The 19,274-nt window shown below is 42.8% G+C and overlaps 1 protein-coding gene across 2 annotated transcripts in view; it reads left to right on the forward strand.

The window, feature by feature from the left end:
- Positions 1-7,738: 7,738 nt before the first annotated feature.
- Positions 7,739-19,274, forward strand: part of LOC139570892 (SH3 and PX domain-containing protein 2A-like) — a 102,473-nt gene continuing 90,937 nt past the window's right edge. For both annotated transcript variants that reach the window (XM_071393196.1, XM_071393197.1), the window contains exons 1-2: positions 7,739-8,147; positions 10,295-10,375. In XM_071393196.1, coding sequence (XP_071249297.1) covers positions 8,076-8,147; positions 10,295-10,375 — 153 coding nt within the window. In that variant the 5' untranslated portion in view covers positions 7,739-8,075. The remainder of the gene's footprint in view (positions 8,148-10,294; positions 10,376-19,274) is intronic.

The raw sequence follows: 19,274 nt of genomic DNA on the forward strand, positions 1-19,274 counted from the left end.
CTTACATCAAGCTGCACCAGCTAAATACACCCTCGTTGAGGCTACACAGGGCTTGTCCGTGTAATCAGTGTAATGAAGATAATTTCAGATCAATCAAATCGTCTGTAGTCACGTTTATGTTTTATTATTTGTTTGTCCTCACCTCCTGTCTATAGGCCAGTATTAAGCGACAGATAGTTGATGTGACCGAGCAGGTGTCAACAACAAGCTAGAAGCGGTTGGTAACACTGCTGATGTCCCTTCACCTAAGAGCTACCCTGTTGTCACAGAACTTTAGCGTATTTGGGGTTTACTGTGTTTTCTATCTCAAAGTCAAGTGTCAAGTCCTATTGACATATCGTGTGAACAAAGTTTAATCCAATTCAAAGACTGGTTGTGAGACTTTGTACTCCAGTACTGGTGTGGGAAACATTGGTGAGGCCCTTGACATTTAACAAATACTTCAATAACTGAATCACAAAGCAGCTGTGTTGCTGTTGGCACATTTTTCCTTTGTGATTGCGACATCTCAATTAACTTTATCCGTTATAGTCTGAAAAGATCATGCCCAGAATTGTAGCAAGGCAGATAACATTTTTGAAGAAATGTTGGGTGCTGTGTCACACAACATTATTTGAATATAACACAGAACTGATATCAACGGTGTGGCATTTATTGTGTTGTGGGTTTATAATACTTTCTTCTTCACAATTAGTAACATAACATGGAAACAGCCACAGTTGGGTAATGTTCAGCCACTGTGCCATTACATGCTTTATTGTTGTTGTTTTTTAAAATTATTTGTGTGCACTTCAGGTGCAAGGTGATGTGTTTTCTGCATTCCATTCAAGTCCCATCATGTTGAGTAGTAAAGGATTTAGTTGGGTGTAATTTGATATCTGATGTAATGTGAAATATATGATAACCATCATACAGTTCAGGTGAGTCATTGTTGACAGATATACTGGCAAAACAATGTACTGTTTTTCAGGTAGTCCTGATAAATGTATCCACTAATATCCTTACAGTATACGGATACTAAACAGAATGAAGCCAACACCAGTAGGTCACCAGGGTAAAACACACACAAACACACAGGGTGAGATTATATTCTTTGACTGACTCCCTTTCAGGTCTGAAATGAGATTGAGCTGGAGAACCTAGCCATGTGCTACCTGCGTGGCATCCTCAAGAGAATGCTGGGATTCCATGAAGGTCAAAGGGCAAGCTATAACTTGAGAGTCACAACCAAAAGGAAATAATTTTCAAAGGTGCAGCAACAGATATTTTTTGAGACCGTGTGTTTTGTTTGCTTTACCTTAGGCCTTCCACTCTGAACATGAGGAGAAAAACTACATGAAGGAGCGGACTAGCAGGAGCAGGATGAACATCATAGAATGGAGAGTATGAAGAAGATTGAATGATTGACAGCAATATGAGTTAGAATGGGATGTATGTCATTTTAGTCACAGTGCAATTGCTAGATATTTTGCACATTCTGCACTCCTTCATTGGCAATTGCCCCATGCTATATGTTTTGTTTTTTACATGCCACTCATCTTCTTTCGAAACACCCCAGCTCCAGCAGGAGATTTTAGAGACGAAGAGCAGGATCGCGGCCGGAGAAGAGGAAAGCCATGAGAAGGAGAGTGCTGCACTCACAGGTAGCCCCTGTGCCCAGCATGGAGGCTCAAACCCCTACCTCTACAATGACCTCTCACCTTCACTTACATTCTAGGATGTCATATACAAAGTGAAAACACAGATTTTGACGGGGTGCACAAGCAGAAGGAGATCAACTGAATGAAGGATAAGAACAGACGCATCATAGAGATCATGTCAGAGCTGGACCTGAAGAGGAAGCCCAGTCGGTCTGACAACAAGGGGCCAGGGAGGGCACAGTCTGTGGAGGACTGAATTTTTTTGTTGTTGTTATTGACCCACTTTAATGGTTTGGATTTCCACCAAATCACAAGTTACTTCACATCAAATTATGATTGGTGACTCCCCGTTTCCATATTCTTTTCTACCAATTTCTGTGTTCTATTTATGTCCTTTTCTAATAACCAATTTATGTGTTCATGCAAGGGACTGATTGAACGAATCCTCACTATCACTATCTGCAATTTGGCAGTATGCACAGAACCTTGTTTTGAGAAAGGGATATCTCAGGTTCAAGGTCTCAGCTTAGAGAGAAGAAGCCACATGAGGTATTGGTCTGTCACATGCATGACCCAGTATTGGTCGGTCACATGAAGGAAACAAACGTTAATGTTGAATTAACTATGAATGATGAATTAGCTAAATCATGCAAATATAACTTGTCTGTGTATAAGAGAACAAACGGGACTGCCCCGGGTAGAGCTCCTGATCAAATGTGTACTTGGTTTCATTGAGGTAGTTGGAACCTCACCCCAAAACAGAGAAAGAAAGAGGAGAAGAAGAAAACGAAGAAACAAAAACGGCTGGCGGCCAAGGTACTGTGCACTTGCTTCCTACCTTCTCCCAAATGAATCTTTCCCATCTCCCACTTATTTAATGTTCATTCTAACAGGTCATTCTAACAGCTAATTAACCATTACTAACACAATCAAGGTCTTACTCACTCACTGATAAATTGTGAAAACTGTGAGCTGTTTTCTCAATAAAAATCCAGTGTGAATTGATGTTGATATTATTTTCTTGGGCACCAATTGAAACTGACATTCTGGTTACTATATTTCTTCCTTAGTGACAATATCAGAGAGAGGGCTCTGGATGAAATGGTGGGTGGAGGGCTCAACCTAAAAAAAAAAATCTTGAGAATGGTGGTGGTGGTGGTCAACATGAAATATTAATGAATTTGAAATATGGATATGAATAGGAATTGAATACCCAATATTAATTAACATTCAATAAATGTACAGTTAACATGATAAACATGTATTAGACTGGATTGTCCTGGAGGAAGAAGTCATTTGAGGTAAACATATTGTAGAGATGTATTTGAATGTGTTTTCTGACCCTGTGCTTTTTAACATGCAGGAGGTGCCTCAGCCTGAGTTAATTGTATCCAAACAAGACATTCAGGGGACAGAGGAAGATAAAAATGTATAAAGAGTATGAAAAGAAAGTCAAATAACTAAACGACGAACAGGAGGAGTACAGAAAGGTGTGATTTATTTGTGAAAACATCTGCTTTTAAATTTTGTATTCAAAATAAATATACCATCATAATAGGACCCTGACCTGATATACTTTACATGTTCAGTTGTCATTGTCTTGTTCCAGACTCTGGAAGATGAAATAAAGAAGCTACAGACTTCCATATCATAGACGCAATTTGGATTTTTTATGAAACCTTGACCAAGTTTTTTGAAAGGAAGGTGAAATCTGATATGGTTATATACCAGGTAAGACAGTACACACATAATTAGATCAAGTTGGATTTAATGAAACAAATATACAGTACATTACATGTCATCGCTATGTTGTTGTTTAAGAAGAACTCAAGATTGCCAATCTAGGAGGCTCTCTCTCTGTATTGATAAAAAACAAGGGTCTACAAGTATCAGAACTCAGGATAAGACCCAGATGCAGACAGCTAGAGTCAAAGATGTTTATTGCCCAAACAGGAGGCAGGAAAAAGTCAGGTCAAAGGCAGGCTGAGGTCCGTAATCCAGGGCAGAGTCAATAAGGTACAGAACAGCAGGCAGGCTCGGGGTCAGGACAGGCAGAGGTTCGTAAACAGGTCAGAGTCAGGCAGGTACAGAACGGCAGGCAGTTATACCTGTGTTCTCTGTTTGTCTGTTGCCAGTTCATCTTGTCTTGTCAGCTCTTACCAGCGTGTTTTTCCCGTCTCCCTGCTTTCTCAAGTTCTGTTTCCTAGTTTCCCCGGTTTTGACCATTCTGCCTGCCCTGACCCCGAGCCTGCCTGCCGTTCTGTACCTGCCTGACTCTGACCCGTTTACCAACCTCTGCCTGGGGATAATGAGGAAGATGGGTGACACCTGGAGGGGGTGGAGACAAGCACAAAGACAGGTGAAACAGATCAGGGTGTGACAACAAGGGGAGATGTCATGACACTATTTGTTAAGTATCTTTCTCATGGAGAATGTATTTACAATTGTTTAGTTAGATACTATTTTATGTTAGCTATGCCTATCTGTAATATACAATACCTTCAGAAAGTATTCATAAACCTTGACTTATTCCACATTTTCTTGTGTTACAGCCTGAATTCAAAAATGATTAAATTGATTTTTATCTCACCCATCTATACCCCATAATGACCCCATAAAACATGTTTGAATTATTTTCTAATTTAATTAATTGAAAATATCAGTAAAATATTAGTATTCACACCCCTGAGTCAATACTTTGTAGAAGCACCTTAGATAGCGATTACAGCTGTGAGTCTTTCTGGGTATGTCTCTAACATGCTGACCACACCGACGCGAGCGATGCAAAATAAATGTACACATACATGTTATTCAATCATTGCACCCACACTGCTCGCACATGTCAAACAGGTCAGGGACAAAGTTGTGGAGAAGTACAGATCAGGGTTGGGTTATAAAACAATATTAGAAACTTTGAACATCCCAAATCAAATCAAATCAAATTTTATTTGTCACATACACATGGTTAGCAGATGTTAATGCGAGTGTAGCGAAATGCTTGTGCTTCTAGTTCCGACAATGCAGTAATAACCAACAAGTAATCTAACCTAACAATTCCACAACTACTACCTTATACACACAAGTGTAAAGGGATAAAGAATATGTACATAAAGATATATGAATGAGTGATGGTACAGAACGGCATAGGCAAGATGCAGTAGATGGTATAGAGTACAGTATATACATATGAGATGAGTAATGTAGGGTGTGGAAACATAAAGTGGCATAGTTTAAAGTGGCTAGTGATACATGTATTACATAAAGATGGCAAGATGCAGTAGATGATATAGAGTACAGTATATACATACGAGATGAGTAATGTAGGGTATGTAAACATAAAGTGGCATAGTTTAAAGTGGCTAGTGATACATGTATTACATAAAGATGGCAAGATGCAGTAGATGATATAGAGTACAGTATATACATATACATATGAGATGAGTAATGTAGGGTATGTAAACATTATATTAAGTGGCATTGTTTAAAGTGGCTAGTGGTACATTTTTACATAATTTCCATCAATTCCCATTATTAAAGTGGCTGGAGTTGAGTCAGTATGTTGGCAGCGGCCGCTAAATGTTAGTGGTGGCTGTTTAACAGTCTGATGGCCTTGAGATAGAAGCTGTTTTTCAGTCTCTCAGTCCCTGCTTTGATGCACCTGTACTGACCTCGCCTTCTGGATGATAGTGGGGTGAACAGGCAGTGGCTTGGGTGGTTGTTGTCCTTGATGATCTTTATGGCCTTCCTGTGACATCGGGTGGTGTAGGTGTCCTGGAGGGCAGGTAGTTTGCCCCCGGTGATGCATTGTGCAGACCTCACTACCCTCTGGAGAGCCTTACGGTTGTGGGCGGAGCAGTTGCCGTACCAGGCGGTGATACAGCCCGACAGGATGCTCTCGTTTGTGAGTGCTTTTGGTGACAAGCCGAATTTCTTCAGCCTCCTGAGGTTGAAGAGGCGCTGCTGCGCCTTCTTCACAACGCTGTCTGTGTGGGTGGACCAATTCAGTTTGTACGTGATGTGTTCACCGAGGAACTTAAAGCTTTCCACCTTCTCCACTACTGACCCGTCGATGTGGCTAGGGGGGTGCTCCCTCTGCTGTTTCCTGAAGTCCACAATCATCTCCTTTGTTTTGTTGACGTTGAGTGTGAGGTTATTTTCCTGACACCACACTCCGAGGGCCCTCACCTCCTCCCTGTAGGCCGTATCGTCGTTGTTGGTAATCAAGCCTACCACTGTAGTGTCATCCGCAAACTTGATGATTGAGTTGGAGGCGTGCATGGCCACGCAGTCGTGGGTGAACAGGGAGTACAGGAGAGGGCTCAGAATGCACCCTTGTGGGGCCCCAGTGTTGAGGATCAGCGGGGTGGAGATGTTGTTACCTACCCTCACCACCTGGGGGCGGCCCATGGAGCACCATTAAATCCATTATTAAAAAATGGAAAGAATATGGCACCACAACAAACCTGTCAAGAGAGGGCCACCCACCAAGAGAGGGCCACCCACCAAAACCCACGGACCAGGCAAGGTGGGCATTAATCAGAGGCAACAAACATCAGATGATATCTCAAAGTGCTGTACAGAAACCCAGCCTAAAACCCCAAACAGCAAGCAATGCAGGTGTAGAAGCACGGTGGCTAGGAAAAACTCCCTGGAAAGGCCAGAACCTAGGCAGAAACGTAGAGAGGAACCAGGCTATGAGGGGTGGCCAGTCCTCTTCTGGCTGTGCCGGGTGGAGATTATAACAGAACATGGCCAAGATGTTCAAATGTTCATAGATGACCAGCAGTGTCAAATAATAATAATCACAGAGGTTGTCGAGGGTGCAACAGGTCAGCACCTCAGCAGTAAATGTCAGTTGACTTTTCATAGCCGATCATTCAGAGTATCTCTACCGCTCTTGCTGTCTGTAGAGAGTTGAAATCAGTAGGTCTGGGACAGGTAGCACGTCCGGTGAACAGGTCAGGGTTCCATAGCCACAGGCAGAACAGTTGAAACTGGAGCAGCAGCACGGCCAGGTGGACTGGGGACAGCAAGGTGTCATCAGGTCAGGTAGTCCTGAGGCATGGTCCTAGGGCTCAGGTCCTCCGAGAGAGAGAAATAAATAATTAGAGAGAGCATAGTTAAATTCACACAGGACACCGGATAAGACAGGATAAATACTCCAGATATAACAGACTGACCCCAGCCCCCTGACACATAAACTACTGCAGCATAAATACTGAAGGCTGAGACAGGAGGGGTCGGGAGACACTGTGGCCCCGTCCGATGATACCCCCGGACAGGGCCGAACAGGCAGGATATAACCCCACCCACTTTGCCAAAGTACAGCCCCCACACCACTACAGGGATATCTTCAACCACCAATTTACCATCCTGAGACAAGGCAGAGTATAGCCCACAAAGATCTCCGCCACGGCACAACCCAAGGGGGGGCGCCAACTCAGACAGGACGATCACGTCAGTGACTCAACCCACTCAAGTGACGCACCCCTCCCAGGGACGGCATGGAAGAGCACCAGTAAGCCAGTGACTCAGCCCCTGTAATAGGGTTAGAGGCAGAGAATCCCAGTAGAGAGAGGGGAACTGGCCAGGCAGAGACAGCAAAGGCGGTTCGTTGCTCCAGTGCCTTTCCGTTCACCTTCACACTCCAGGGCCAGACTACACTCAATCATAGGACCTACTGAAGAGATGAGTCTTCAATAATGACTTAAATTTTGAGACCGAGTCTACGTCTCTCACATGGGTAGGCAGACCATTCCATAAAAATGGAGCTCTATAGGAGAAAGCCCTGCCTCCAGCTGTTTGCTTAGAAATTCTAGGGACAGTTAGGAGGCCTGCGTCATGTGACCATAGCGTACGTGTAGGTATGCACTAAACTTCCGACTGTAGGTGTAGGATTAGTTGGTGGTGCACTTATTATTATTATTACAATTTTGCATCATCATTTTTATTTTTTGTATCACAAAATGTAAGGAGACTGAACACATATTACCGCGGCTTGCACGAACAAAATGTGCTAACACCATGATACCCCGAAGAAGAACAGAAGGTCCAACCTACTTTTCTTCGAAGGAGGGCTGAAGCTGAGCAGTGCTCTGCATTATGCGCTCGCGAATCCGCTATACCCCCCCTCTGTTCAGTGTGTTGTTTACAGTTGTTCTTGCTCTGCAAAAATAACCGGCGACTGGAAGCTGGCAACTTGCATTGATTGTATGGATGTAGTGGATCTGAGCGCTCCAATACGCGCATTGCTACGTCAAACTTAACTTGACAAACATGGATGTTTATTTTGGCCTACATTGTCTTTATAGGGAGATTTGCGCTTTGATAGATTGACCTGCTGAAACTTTCTTTTTGACAATAAGAGGAGCCCCCACATTACTCATTTTCTGCCAGCTGGATTACAGGATTGTATGATAATTTTTAAAGTTCAAGATGCAAGTCCGCACGGTCCTTGAAGTGAAAGTTTTGGATGTGCAGAAGAGGCGGAATCCCTCTAAACATTACGTGAGTACTCTATTTGTCTCTGCCAGTGCCAGACACTTGGCTTGTGCTTCATGATCATAAACAATGCATTTAAGTTTTGTCTGAGCTATTACTGTCAATACGTGCACAGGTTTATTCTTGTATTATACTTTTGTGGTCATTCTTCTGTCAATAAGTAAGAACCTCAGTTATCCATATTGTAGAATTAATGCACTGGGACAAGTGGAAACAATGCTAGTCTCTAGGGAGGAAAATAAATTAGTCCCCCAGGTCCAATACGATTAATTAAGCAGAGTTAATTAATTAAACAGAGAGAGGATCAATGTAACCAGTCCTCCCTGAGGGCCCTAAGCCCAGTGCAAATCCTTCCCCCTGGGGTGTCACATGAGGAGATGCTGCTAGCCTGGGAAGTCCAGTGAGGAAAACATACAACACATCTCATTGTCTATGAGCTAAGCAACTGAAAAATCCTTATCCTGTTTTATAGAGAGGAAAGAAGCAAACCTTTGTCTTTTGTGTCCAAGGTTCCAGTGTGACTTCCTTGCATGGGCAAGAGAGGGACACTGGACACAACTGGGAGAGCCCTTGGAAACTACAGTATTACCGCTGAACTTGGCGATAGGTCCAAAAAGAAATGTTGTTAAAATGACAAAATGATCTATACTATATATGAATCAAATGGGAAATTGACAAGTATTGACAACCCTTTGTTTCACTTGCCTTGGACAAAGTCCTATGTCTTTTAGCTTTTAGCTACTAAGAATACGTAATAACAGTATCGACATACCCTAGCTTTAATGGCAGGCATGTTTGCTTAATATCCTGCCATCATGGAGATATTTAGTAGAATTTGACGTCTGACAAAGTCTTGAGAATTTGCTAGTCATGCAGATATTATGCTGACTTGCATGCAGAGTGATGTGGATATGGACAGATACCATGTTGGATTTTATTGCAAGTTTGCAACCCATTAATATTTTAAAGGAATGTGATTTTTTTATTTTATTTTTTATTTTATTTTTACAAATGTAGGATCTTAATTTGATCACCCTGTTCCAGGAGAACTTTCCTGAAATACAGGGAATGTAAAACATGTAGTGTATTTCAGGTTTAAAAAGGCATCTGAAGTTTAGAATTTCCACTTTGAAATTTCGGACTTGATTTTCCCTTATGAAAAATGTATTTATTATTCACATTTTCTGTTGCTGCATTATTATTTTCCTACTGTATCAAACTGGCTCAAATTAAAATCCTACATCTGTATTGTACATTCAGCAGTACTATGTTGGGCCCAAAACACTGCCATAATAAATATACTAAATGTATGTCATACGAACAAATTAGGTGTCAGAACTGACATTACCATTTACTGCACAGCTCAAAATGTACTCTCTATGCATTCTCATAGACATTCTCAAAGGGTACTGTATTTACCACACTTTAAGGCACTGTTTTCTAAACACATTATCCAAGGCATTTGGTCATGCCGTCAGCACTCAATTAACTGCACAGGAACTTGTTCCACCCTGCAACACATTATTTCTGTAGTGAACAATGATGTAAAATCAAGACTTGATTTCACGTAGGACACTTACATTTTTACAGATTGTAGCCATGTGTAACAACACTCAAAACTCACATGCAAATGCAGAACAATAGCATATGTTTCTGCAGTAGAAGAAAGGGTGTGCCCAAGTGTTTGTGGCACATAGTGAGTGCCAGGGAGAGCTCCCACTCTAGCCATATAGTTATAGCCAACAGCCCCCTGTGGAATTCATGCCATGGCTGTAGACTAGAGTCTGACAAAACAAGATTGTAAAATGCTCGGAAATGTAACTTAACTAGCTAGAGTTACTATCAATGTAAGAGCCAATGAAGTGTAAATATTGGATTATTTCCTTGAGTTGTTTGAATTTCAAACCCAGAATAAAGTGGCAAATGGTTAAAACCTGTTGACCCCCTCTATAACCCCACACAGGATTCAAATGAGGTGTGTGCTGACAGACAGGCCTAATGAGTTAACTTGACCTCTACTGACCTCTTGAAGTTTAGTCTGAAGGGAATGCTCTATGTAAGTTTGGGGACAGTCAAAACTAAGTGATATTATGTGTCTTTGATGATTGGGACTTTGTTGTTAATAAGTCTTCCTTGTGTGTTTACTTCCGTAGGTGTACCTCATCAATGTCACATACTCTGACTCCACCTCTCATGTCATCTACAGGAGATACAGCAAATTCTTTGATCTCCAGGTAAGTTTCACCATAGAACAATGATGTAGAACCATTCCCCAGTATCTGTTTGATCATGCAGTCAATCATCTTAAACTTATAGTAAGGTGAACTTGTATTAAAAACAGTGAATCTGTATGCTATAACATCTCACACAGCTATTTTTCTTACCATGCATATCACTCACCTTTTCCCAACCCTGTCCATGGAGGTTCAATGGATTTCCTAACAAACTGACCTGCTGCCCTCTAAATGGATGATAATACTTATGATATATTGCAATATGTTGCAAAAAACATTGCTATGAGGTTCTCTATGAGATGAGACCAACATAAATGTTTTTGTGATGGCCATCTGGTGCTCAATGGGGAGTCAAACCTCAATGCTCTCAGTGTAATTATGTTTCAATCAGGGGAAGCCCCAACTGAATGGTCCCATTGAAGACCACTGGTTCTTGACGGAAGTAGGGAAAATCCCATTGCACATCTGTCATACGTCCTGCAGACTATTGGTGAGAGAGGAAAAAATGACCTCAGGCTGAGAGATTGGCTGTGGGGTGAAGTTGCCTCTTAATCGGTTGGAGGGACATCAATGCCCTCGAGGGAAACTTCTTGGGCTGCTGATCCCAAACATTCCAATTGAAACCCATAAAGACACATAAGGAGAGCCCACCACAGCTCTGAACAGGGTGGACTCTCCTGTCTCTTTAATGGTAGGAAGTAAATGTGCTGTATGTGCATAAATCGGCATCAAGTCTCTGTGAAACCCTGTCTGATACTCTCTTATTACACTTTACATTTTATTACATTGCATTTCACAGTTGGAAGAGGCTCTTATCCTTTTTATTTTGATATTTTACTAGGCAAGTCGGTTAAGAACAAATTCTTATTTTCAATGACGGCCAAGGAACAGTGGGTTAACTGCCTTGTTCAGGGGCAGAACGACAGATTTTTTACCTTGTCAGTTCAGGGATTTGATCTTGCAACCTTTCAGTTACTAGTCCAACGCGCTAACCACTAGGCTACCTGCCACCACTAGGCTACCTGCTGCCTTAAAAGCGAGGTAGATAGGTCAGACAACCACATTATGGCCAGTAAAACCTTGTTTGTTATGTCCAGCCGGACTGTATTACAGGTCTCATGACTGTGATGAAGGCCGCAGAGGAAACCCTTTGTTCCAGGGGCCCTTGGTAATAGCCAGGAAAATCCTGCTATCCTGCTCTGTTTGATGGAAACATAGCGTCTCCCCTGTCTCTGTCTCTGTAAATATTAGTCTTGTTCAGAGATCACTGCTGCTGGCACTGGCTCACTGTCTGTGCTAATCAGTGAGGAGCAACGGTCAACAGCTGTCCACACAAGGAATGGGTGGAGATACTCCCTTTTACAAGTCCCTTATAGGTCTTTAAACATAGGCATACTGTATGGTCCATTAATCAGTTATGGTGTTGTTTAGCCCTCATATTGAATGCACTGACTGAAAGTATATGATGCAGATGTATATTTTATCATTGTGGGACCAGGTACAGCAAGAAGAGCAGACTCATTGGATGATCCACAACATGGATTCTCCACTTGTCTCTCACAACCACGATTATAACATTACAGTTAACAGGGTTAGTTATCTTCACCAACATCTCCAAATCCTGATTCTGAACAATGTTTTGTGTTTTTCCGGAACCAGTTAAGTTTAAAGCTTGATTCTATTGTAGCCCAATTTGAGAATGATACGTTCACACAGGCTTGGTATTTCGTATTTTCTTAGGAACCCCATTAGCTGACGCAATAGCAGCTGCTACTCTTGCTGGTGTGCTTTATAGATCTGTAGATAAAAACACTGAACACTGATGGAGTGATTGAGTCTCCTGGAAGTCATTCTTCCAGGCCAGTGATATTTGCAACCTCCATGGGAGTATAGTATCCAGCTGAGGAGACGGCATGCCCAATCCCAACATGCACTGGGTGGAATGAAGGGGAAGTCATGATCATGAATGAGGGAAGGCCACTGGGGAGTGAAATGACCACCAAAGATGATGAAAGAGAGAGATAAGGGCGGCCAAACCCTCCCCTAACCCAGGCGACGCTGGGCCAATTGTGCTATGGGATTATGGGATTCCTGGTCACGGCCGGTTGTAACATTATTACATTTTATTGTACTTATTTAGGGCTACTAATGTTGTAGAAATCTAGCAATAGTTAGTATACATGATCCACTCCTTAATTCCTCTCTATTCTATGAAATCTTCTAGTGGCCCATCTGATCACTCTTCAATTCTTGTTTTCTGCTAAGTAGAAACAAACCCTGTCTGTTTGAGTTAGTGTTTGTGCCATGGTGCCAACAGACACCTCCAGTTCATTTGAAGCTCAGCTCTGTTCTCTGTCCTTTAAGCTCAATCACACTGTTCAGTTAGACGCTTGCAGGGAACAGGAACATGCTTTGCACTCTCTGGCTCGCCAAGGGATCATAATATACTTTATTAAGAAATAATTACATCTCAGCTCAATACTTTGTGGATGGTGTGTAGACAGTTGTGACGTGAAGCCACACTTTTTCATGTGTTTATGAAATTACCTGACATGGTATGTTGTCTGTTTTCAAGATGCAGTAGCTCCTGACAGCTAGCTGTGTAGTATTGTTAGCCAGTGTTTACTAGCTTAGCTAGAAATTTGTCTTTAAGATGAAGTATGGTGATGGTTTACGTACACTTACTCCTAATGTTGCCAAACTCTCTAGCACACTCATCGGAGCTCTTTACTGCTCCTCGGGGATGCAATCATAAATCACTAGAAACCATTTTTTAAATCAGGTTGACTCTTCCCTCATCTTTTGCTGAGTGTAAAACACATAATAAGTCATCACATTTCTCACCGGTTCCTGAAATTTAACTCAATAAAGGCTTTAATAATGTTGGGTGTAAAATGATGCTGAGCATTCCTACAACATCTTTTCAGGTGTGTGGCTGAGGGAAATGGTTTGACCCACACATTTTGAGCTACACAGAAATTATCCTGAGTCAAACAGAGATTCTACCCGAAATAATCTTCCCCGCTCCACACCCTTGGATCACAGAAGACATAACACAGAGATCATGACATTCCACTGGGGGATTGTGGCATATGCAAGTTGGCCCGCTTTCCCTTCGCTCTCCACTTGGATGGAAACTCCTCTAAAGGTCCCATAGTCGCCTTATTTTTGGGTTGAGGCATTGGAGCAGAATCAGATCATCTCCTCTGTCTGCACTGTAATTTGTCTGCTGCCCTAGTTTCCTCCTGACATACTGTAAGCTGGCTCCATAACAAGTTTCTTCACTTTTGAAAACTTCTATCCAGAATCCCAAGAGCTTTGAGGTCATTTCGAGTGTGAAAGTAGCCTACTAATCATGAAACCTTGATAAAAATTCAGTACAGGCTCACATCAGAGTTAAGCAACGGAAGGCAGGATTAGGGCTGTTGTAGGTTTGTATCACAACTAAGGTGGCAAATAACTTCTTAAAATGTAAGTACATTTATCTGCTTTACAAGGGGTGTAGAGCCTAACTGGCATACATATGCAGCATGTGAGTTTCAAGGTTTGGGAAGATAATTTTCACCATAAAAATCCACCTTTATAATAAAACCATAACATGCATAATTGCATTTGCGGTCACTTTTGATAATGGTGTTTTCCGATAATGGAACATTCATGCTTATAGCTTACTACCATGAGCGCATGAGCGCTTATAATGTGAAGAAATAGCCTAATAGTTTATCAACATGTTAAGCTAAACGTTATGGCAATAATTTGGCAATAATTTGAGAAACCAAGGCTGTCGAGTCTGCCAATAAGAATGTGGTGATTGACAGAGTCGAAAGCCTTGGCCAGGTCGATGAAGAAGGCTGCACAGTAATGTCTCTTATCGGTGGCGGTTATGATGTCGTTTAGGACCTTGAGCGTGGCTGAGGTGCATCCACGACAAGCTCTGAAACCAGATTGCATAGCGGAGAAGGTACGGTGGGTTTCGAAATGATCGGTAATCTGTTTGTTAACTTGGCTTTCGAAGACCTTAGAAAGACAGGGTAGGATAGATATAGGTCTGTAGCAGTTTGGGTCTAGAGTGTCACCCCCTTTGAAGAGGGGGATAACCGCGGCAGCTTTCCAATCTTTGGGACTCTCAGACGATACGAAAAGAGGTTGAACAGGCTAGTAATAGGGGTTGCAACAATTTCGGCAGATCATTTTAGAAAGAGAGGTTCCAGATTGTCTAGCCCGGCTGATTTGTAGGGGTCCAGATTTTGCAGCTCTTTCAGAACATCAGCTATCTGGATTTGGGTGAAGGAGAAGTGGTGGGGGCTTTGGCGGGTTGCTGTGAAGGGTGCCGGGCAGTTGACCGGGGTAGGGGTAGCCAGGTGGAAAGCATGGCCAGCCGTAGAGAAATGCTTTTTGAAATTCTCAATTATAGTGGATTTATTGGTGGTGACAGTGTTTCCTAGCCTCAGAGCAGTGGTCAGCTGGGAGGAGGTGCTCTTATTCTCCATGGACTTCACAGTGTCCCAGAACTTTTTTGAGTTAGTACTACAGGATGCAAATTTCTGTTTGAAAAAGCTAGCCTTAGCTTTCCTAACTGCCTGTGTATATTTGTTCCTAACTTCCCTGAAAAGTTGCATATCACGGGGGCTATTCGATGCTAATGCAGAACGCCACAGGATGTTTTTGTGCTGGTCAAGGGCAGACAGGTCTGGAGTGAACCAAGGACTATATCTATTCCTAGTTAAAAAAAAATTGAATGGGGCATGTTTATTTAAGATGGCGAGGAAGGCACTTTTTTAAAGAATAGCCAGGCATCATCTACTGACGGGATGAGGTCAATGTCATTCCAGGATACCCCGGCCAGGTCGATTAGAAAGGCCTGCTCGCAGAAGTGTTTTAGGGAGCGTTTGACAGTGATGAGGGGTGGTCGTTTGGTCTCAGACCCATTACGGATGCAGGCAATGAGGCAGTGATCGCTGAGATCTTGACTGAAAACAGCAGAGCTGTATTTGGAGGGCGAGTTAGTTAGGATGACATCTATGAGGGTGCCCGTTTTTACGGATTTGGAGATGTACCTGGTAGGTTCATTGATAATTTGAGTGAGATTGAGGGCATCAAGTTTAGATTGTAGGATGGCCGGGGTGTTAAGCATGTCCCAGTTTAGGTCACCTAATAGCACGAGCTCAGAAGATAGTTGGGAGGCAATCAATTCACAAATGGTATCGAGGGCACAGCTGGGTGCAGAGGGAGGTCTATAGCAAGCGGCAACAGTGAGAGACTTGTTTCTGGAAAGGTGCATTTTTAGAAGTAGAAGCTCGAAATGTTTGGGTACAGACTTGGATAGTACTTGGATACAGAACTCTGCAGGCTATCTTTGCAGTAGATTGCAATACCGCCCCCTTTGGCAGTTCTATCTTGGCGGAAAATGTTATAGTTAGCGATGGAGATTTCAGGGTTTTTGGTGGTTTTCCTAAGCCAGGATTCAGACACGGCTAAGACATCCGGGTTGGCAGAGTGTGCTAAAGCAGTGAGTAAAACAAACTTATGGAGTAGGCTTCTAATGTTAACATACATGAAACCAAGGCTTTTACGGTTACAGAAGTCAACAAATGAGAGCACCTGGGGAGTGGGAGTGGAGCTAGGCACTGCAGGACCTGGATTAACCTCGAATACGAGGTTAATATAGTTCGAATACGAACTGTCCATCTAGCACGTTCGGAACAGAGAGTAAAAGGAGCAGGTTTCTGGGCACGATAGCATAGATTCAAGGCATAGTGTACAGACAAAGCTAAGGTAGGATGTGAGTACATTGGAGGTAAACCTAGGCATTGAGTAATGATGAGAGCGATATAGTCTCTAGAGACATTTAAACCAGGTGATGTCATCACATATGTAGGAGGTGGAACAACATGGTTGGTTAAGGCATATTGAGCAGGGCTAGAGGCTCTACAATGAAATAAGACAGTAATTACTAACCAGAACAGTAATGGACGAGGCATATTGATATTAGAGAGAGGCATGCGTAGCCAAGTGAACATATGGGTCCAGTGAGTGGTTGGAGTGACTGGGTACATGGCGATTCAGACAGTCAGTGTGCCGATTCTAACAAGCTAACAGTTACTAGGCCGGGGCTAAACAAGCTAGCAGTTAGCAGAATTGGGCTGGCAAGCTAGTAGTTAGCAGACCGGGTTAGCAAACAAGCAGATAGCAGGGACTAGCAGTTAGCAGACCGTAGCAGGTAAGCTAGCAGTTAGCAAACCGGGGCAGGCAAGCTAGCAGTTAGCAGACCGGGGCTAGCAAGTTAGCCTTTGGGGGACGTCGCGATGGGGGTAAGTCTGTTTTTGCCTCTTCGTGCAGTGACGTCGATAGACCAGTCGTGGAATTAGTATGGTTCCAAGTAGCTCTAGGTAGCTAGCAGGCCTAGCAGGTTAGCAGAATGGACCTTCAGCGGGCGTTGCGCCTGAGGGGCCTGTTGGAGTCTTCGGGCAGATTATGTCGGTATTCCAGTCGTAGAGGATCGGCGTCCCGTACCGGCAGTAGAAGGGGTCCGGATATTGTAGCCCAGGAGTGGGCTTCGGAGGTAGCACAGGAGCCCTGGCCGGGCTAGCTTCAGGCTAATTGGTGCTTGCTCCGGGATGGAAACGCTAGCCAGGAGTGGTCACCCGGGATTGCGGGTTAGCTAGTTGCGAAGATCCAGATGAAAATGTTCAGAGTTTGCGGTAGGAATCCGGGGATATGGAGAGAGGTTTGCTAACTGATAGCTGGTAGGTAGTTAGCTGGCTAGCTTCAGTTGAGGGATTCCAGAACCGAAGTAAAAAGAAATACTTTAGAAAAAAGCAGATCCACGCCACATTGGGTGAGGTGGGTTGCAGGAGAGTATTTAGAAGTTGAGGTTTAGGAAAATATTTTAAAAAGATATGCGAAGAAAAAGATATAACAAGATATATACAAGGGACAGAAAAAGATATAACAAGATATATACAAGGGACACGACAGGACAAAGACAAAGACGTCTGACTGCTACGCCATCTTGGAACAACAACTATAAAATAATGCCACGGAATTCTAAGCAAATCTTGTCTGCTAAATGAGCTAGTGTAGCCCACAGCCGTATGGCATAGCCAGATCAGGACCTAACATACGGATAACTCAGAGTATGCTATTCTGTTCTGAAATAGACTACATTTTCTTCATATCATGCTTCTTTAGACCTGTCTGAAATAAATAATGGATTTATTGTGAAGGTGTATGCTATATTACAGATTTGTTAGACTTTTTGAAGTGATGTTCCAAATTTCAACATCAGTGGCGTTTAGGTGTGGAAGCCAGGAGATGCTAAATGTGTTTATGTTAATTACAACGGTCAATTACCGTGAGACTGACAGTTATTTGCTTGACAAATCACTGGCTGATGAAATTGTGTGACCGCCACAGCCCTAGGCAGGATCAATAAACTGTTGAGATATTGACCAGTCCTATGTGTGCTAGTCATCCTCTGTAATATGGGTGAGCAGCTGAATCTCTGGAGGACCGTGTGGAGGACTTTTTTTTATTCCAGTGTTGTGAACTCCATGCAGTAAACGCCATGCAGTAAACAGATGCTAGAAAACAACCACTACATGGTTTTGGGGATTACAGGTAACCTAGTGGTTAGAGCGTTGATCCAATAACTGAAAGGTTGCTGGATCGAATCCCTGAGCTGACAAGGTTAAAATCTGTCGTTCTGCCCCTGAACAAGGCAGTTAACTCACTGTTCCCCGGTAAGCAGTCATTGTAAATAAGAATTTGTTCTTAACTGACTTGCCTAGTTAAATAAAGGTAAAAACCAAACAAAAATGGAATTCATTTTTTTTCCCACCCTTTTTCTGTCTAAAAGCTGAACAGTACTCGCTGTCTCTTTCTGTCTCCCTCTCTCCCTCCTCTCTTTGGGTTTATGTTTTTGTATGCCTATGCCTATGCTTCAGATATGCTTTTTATGGTAAAGCAAAAATAGACTTCAGTAGCCTAGTCATTGACTTTTGGCAATCATTTCTAATGTCAAATATAATACATAGCTGTTTGAATTTAATGTCAAAACACACATTTTTGAAAGTGGAATGTGCACTTTAAAGTGTGACTGAGCATTACATTTACAGTGCAGACCAGTGCATTCTATGCCTTTTCATCTCTTTCACATCCCTGCCATGATCTGTCTGTCAATAACTCCAGAGCTCCAGGTTTCCTCAAAAGGGATGGGGAGAGAGAAAAGGATAGAGAAATTGTTAGGAGAAATATGAGAGAGAGAGAGAGTGAGTGAGAGAGCTAAAGACATGATTACATCAAAGCACCTCTTGCTACAAGGCATTTCAATTTCTCCCTAGGGTAGACTTGGCTGACACAGCACATTTAACACATTAAACCTAACTGCACACTTCGGGAAAGAAACAGTGTATACACAAATGTGAAATCTCCTGGGCAAATGACTAAAGCTGCCGTATCACAAATGTCCATGTAACACAAATGTAACAGGAGAAATGCCCGCACAGGGAGTTGTGACTCCAAGCTGTTATTTTGTTTCCATGAGGAGGGGTCTCCCACCTGTCCTGTGAAGTTTGGAGCAGATCCAGTCGTGCCTACGGGGGATTCCAGCATCACTCTGGGATTGGGAATGTTCTCTGTTTGCCAGGGATCTGTTGGAGTTGTGGAGAGAACTCTCTCAGCCTGCGGAAGCAGACTACTGCTATCGTCCAATAGAGATGCAGATAACATGTTATTATGAGTTTGTGGCACAGTGAGTCAGATAGACAATAGGCTAATAGCAAAACATGTTGAGATTATTGAAGCTTTAGTGAAGGTACAGTTTAATACTCTGTAGATGTCATCAGAGGCGTCATGCCATTAGGGGGCACAGGGGCACGTGCCCACTCAGATTTGTCCT

The sequence above is a fragment of the Salvelinus alpinus genome, chromosome 3 (genome assembly GCF_045679555.1).
Source record: "Salvelinus alpinus chromosome 3, SLU_Salpinus.1, whole genome shotgun sequence".
NCBI classification, from domain to species: Eukaryota; Metazoa; Chordata; class Actinopteri; order Salmoniformes; family Salmonidae; genus Salvelinus; species Salvelinus alpinus.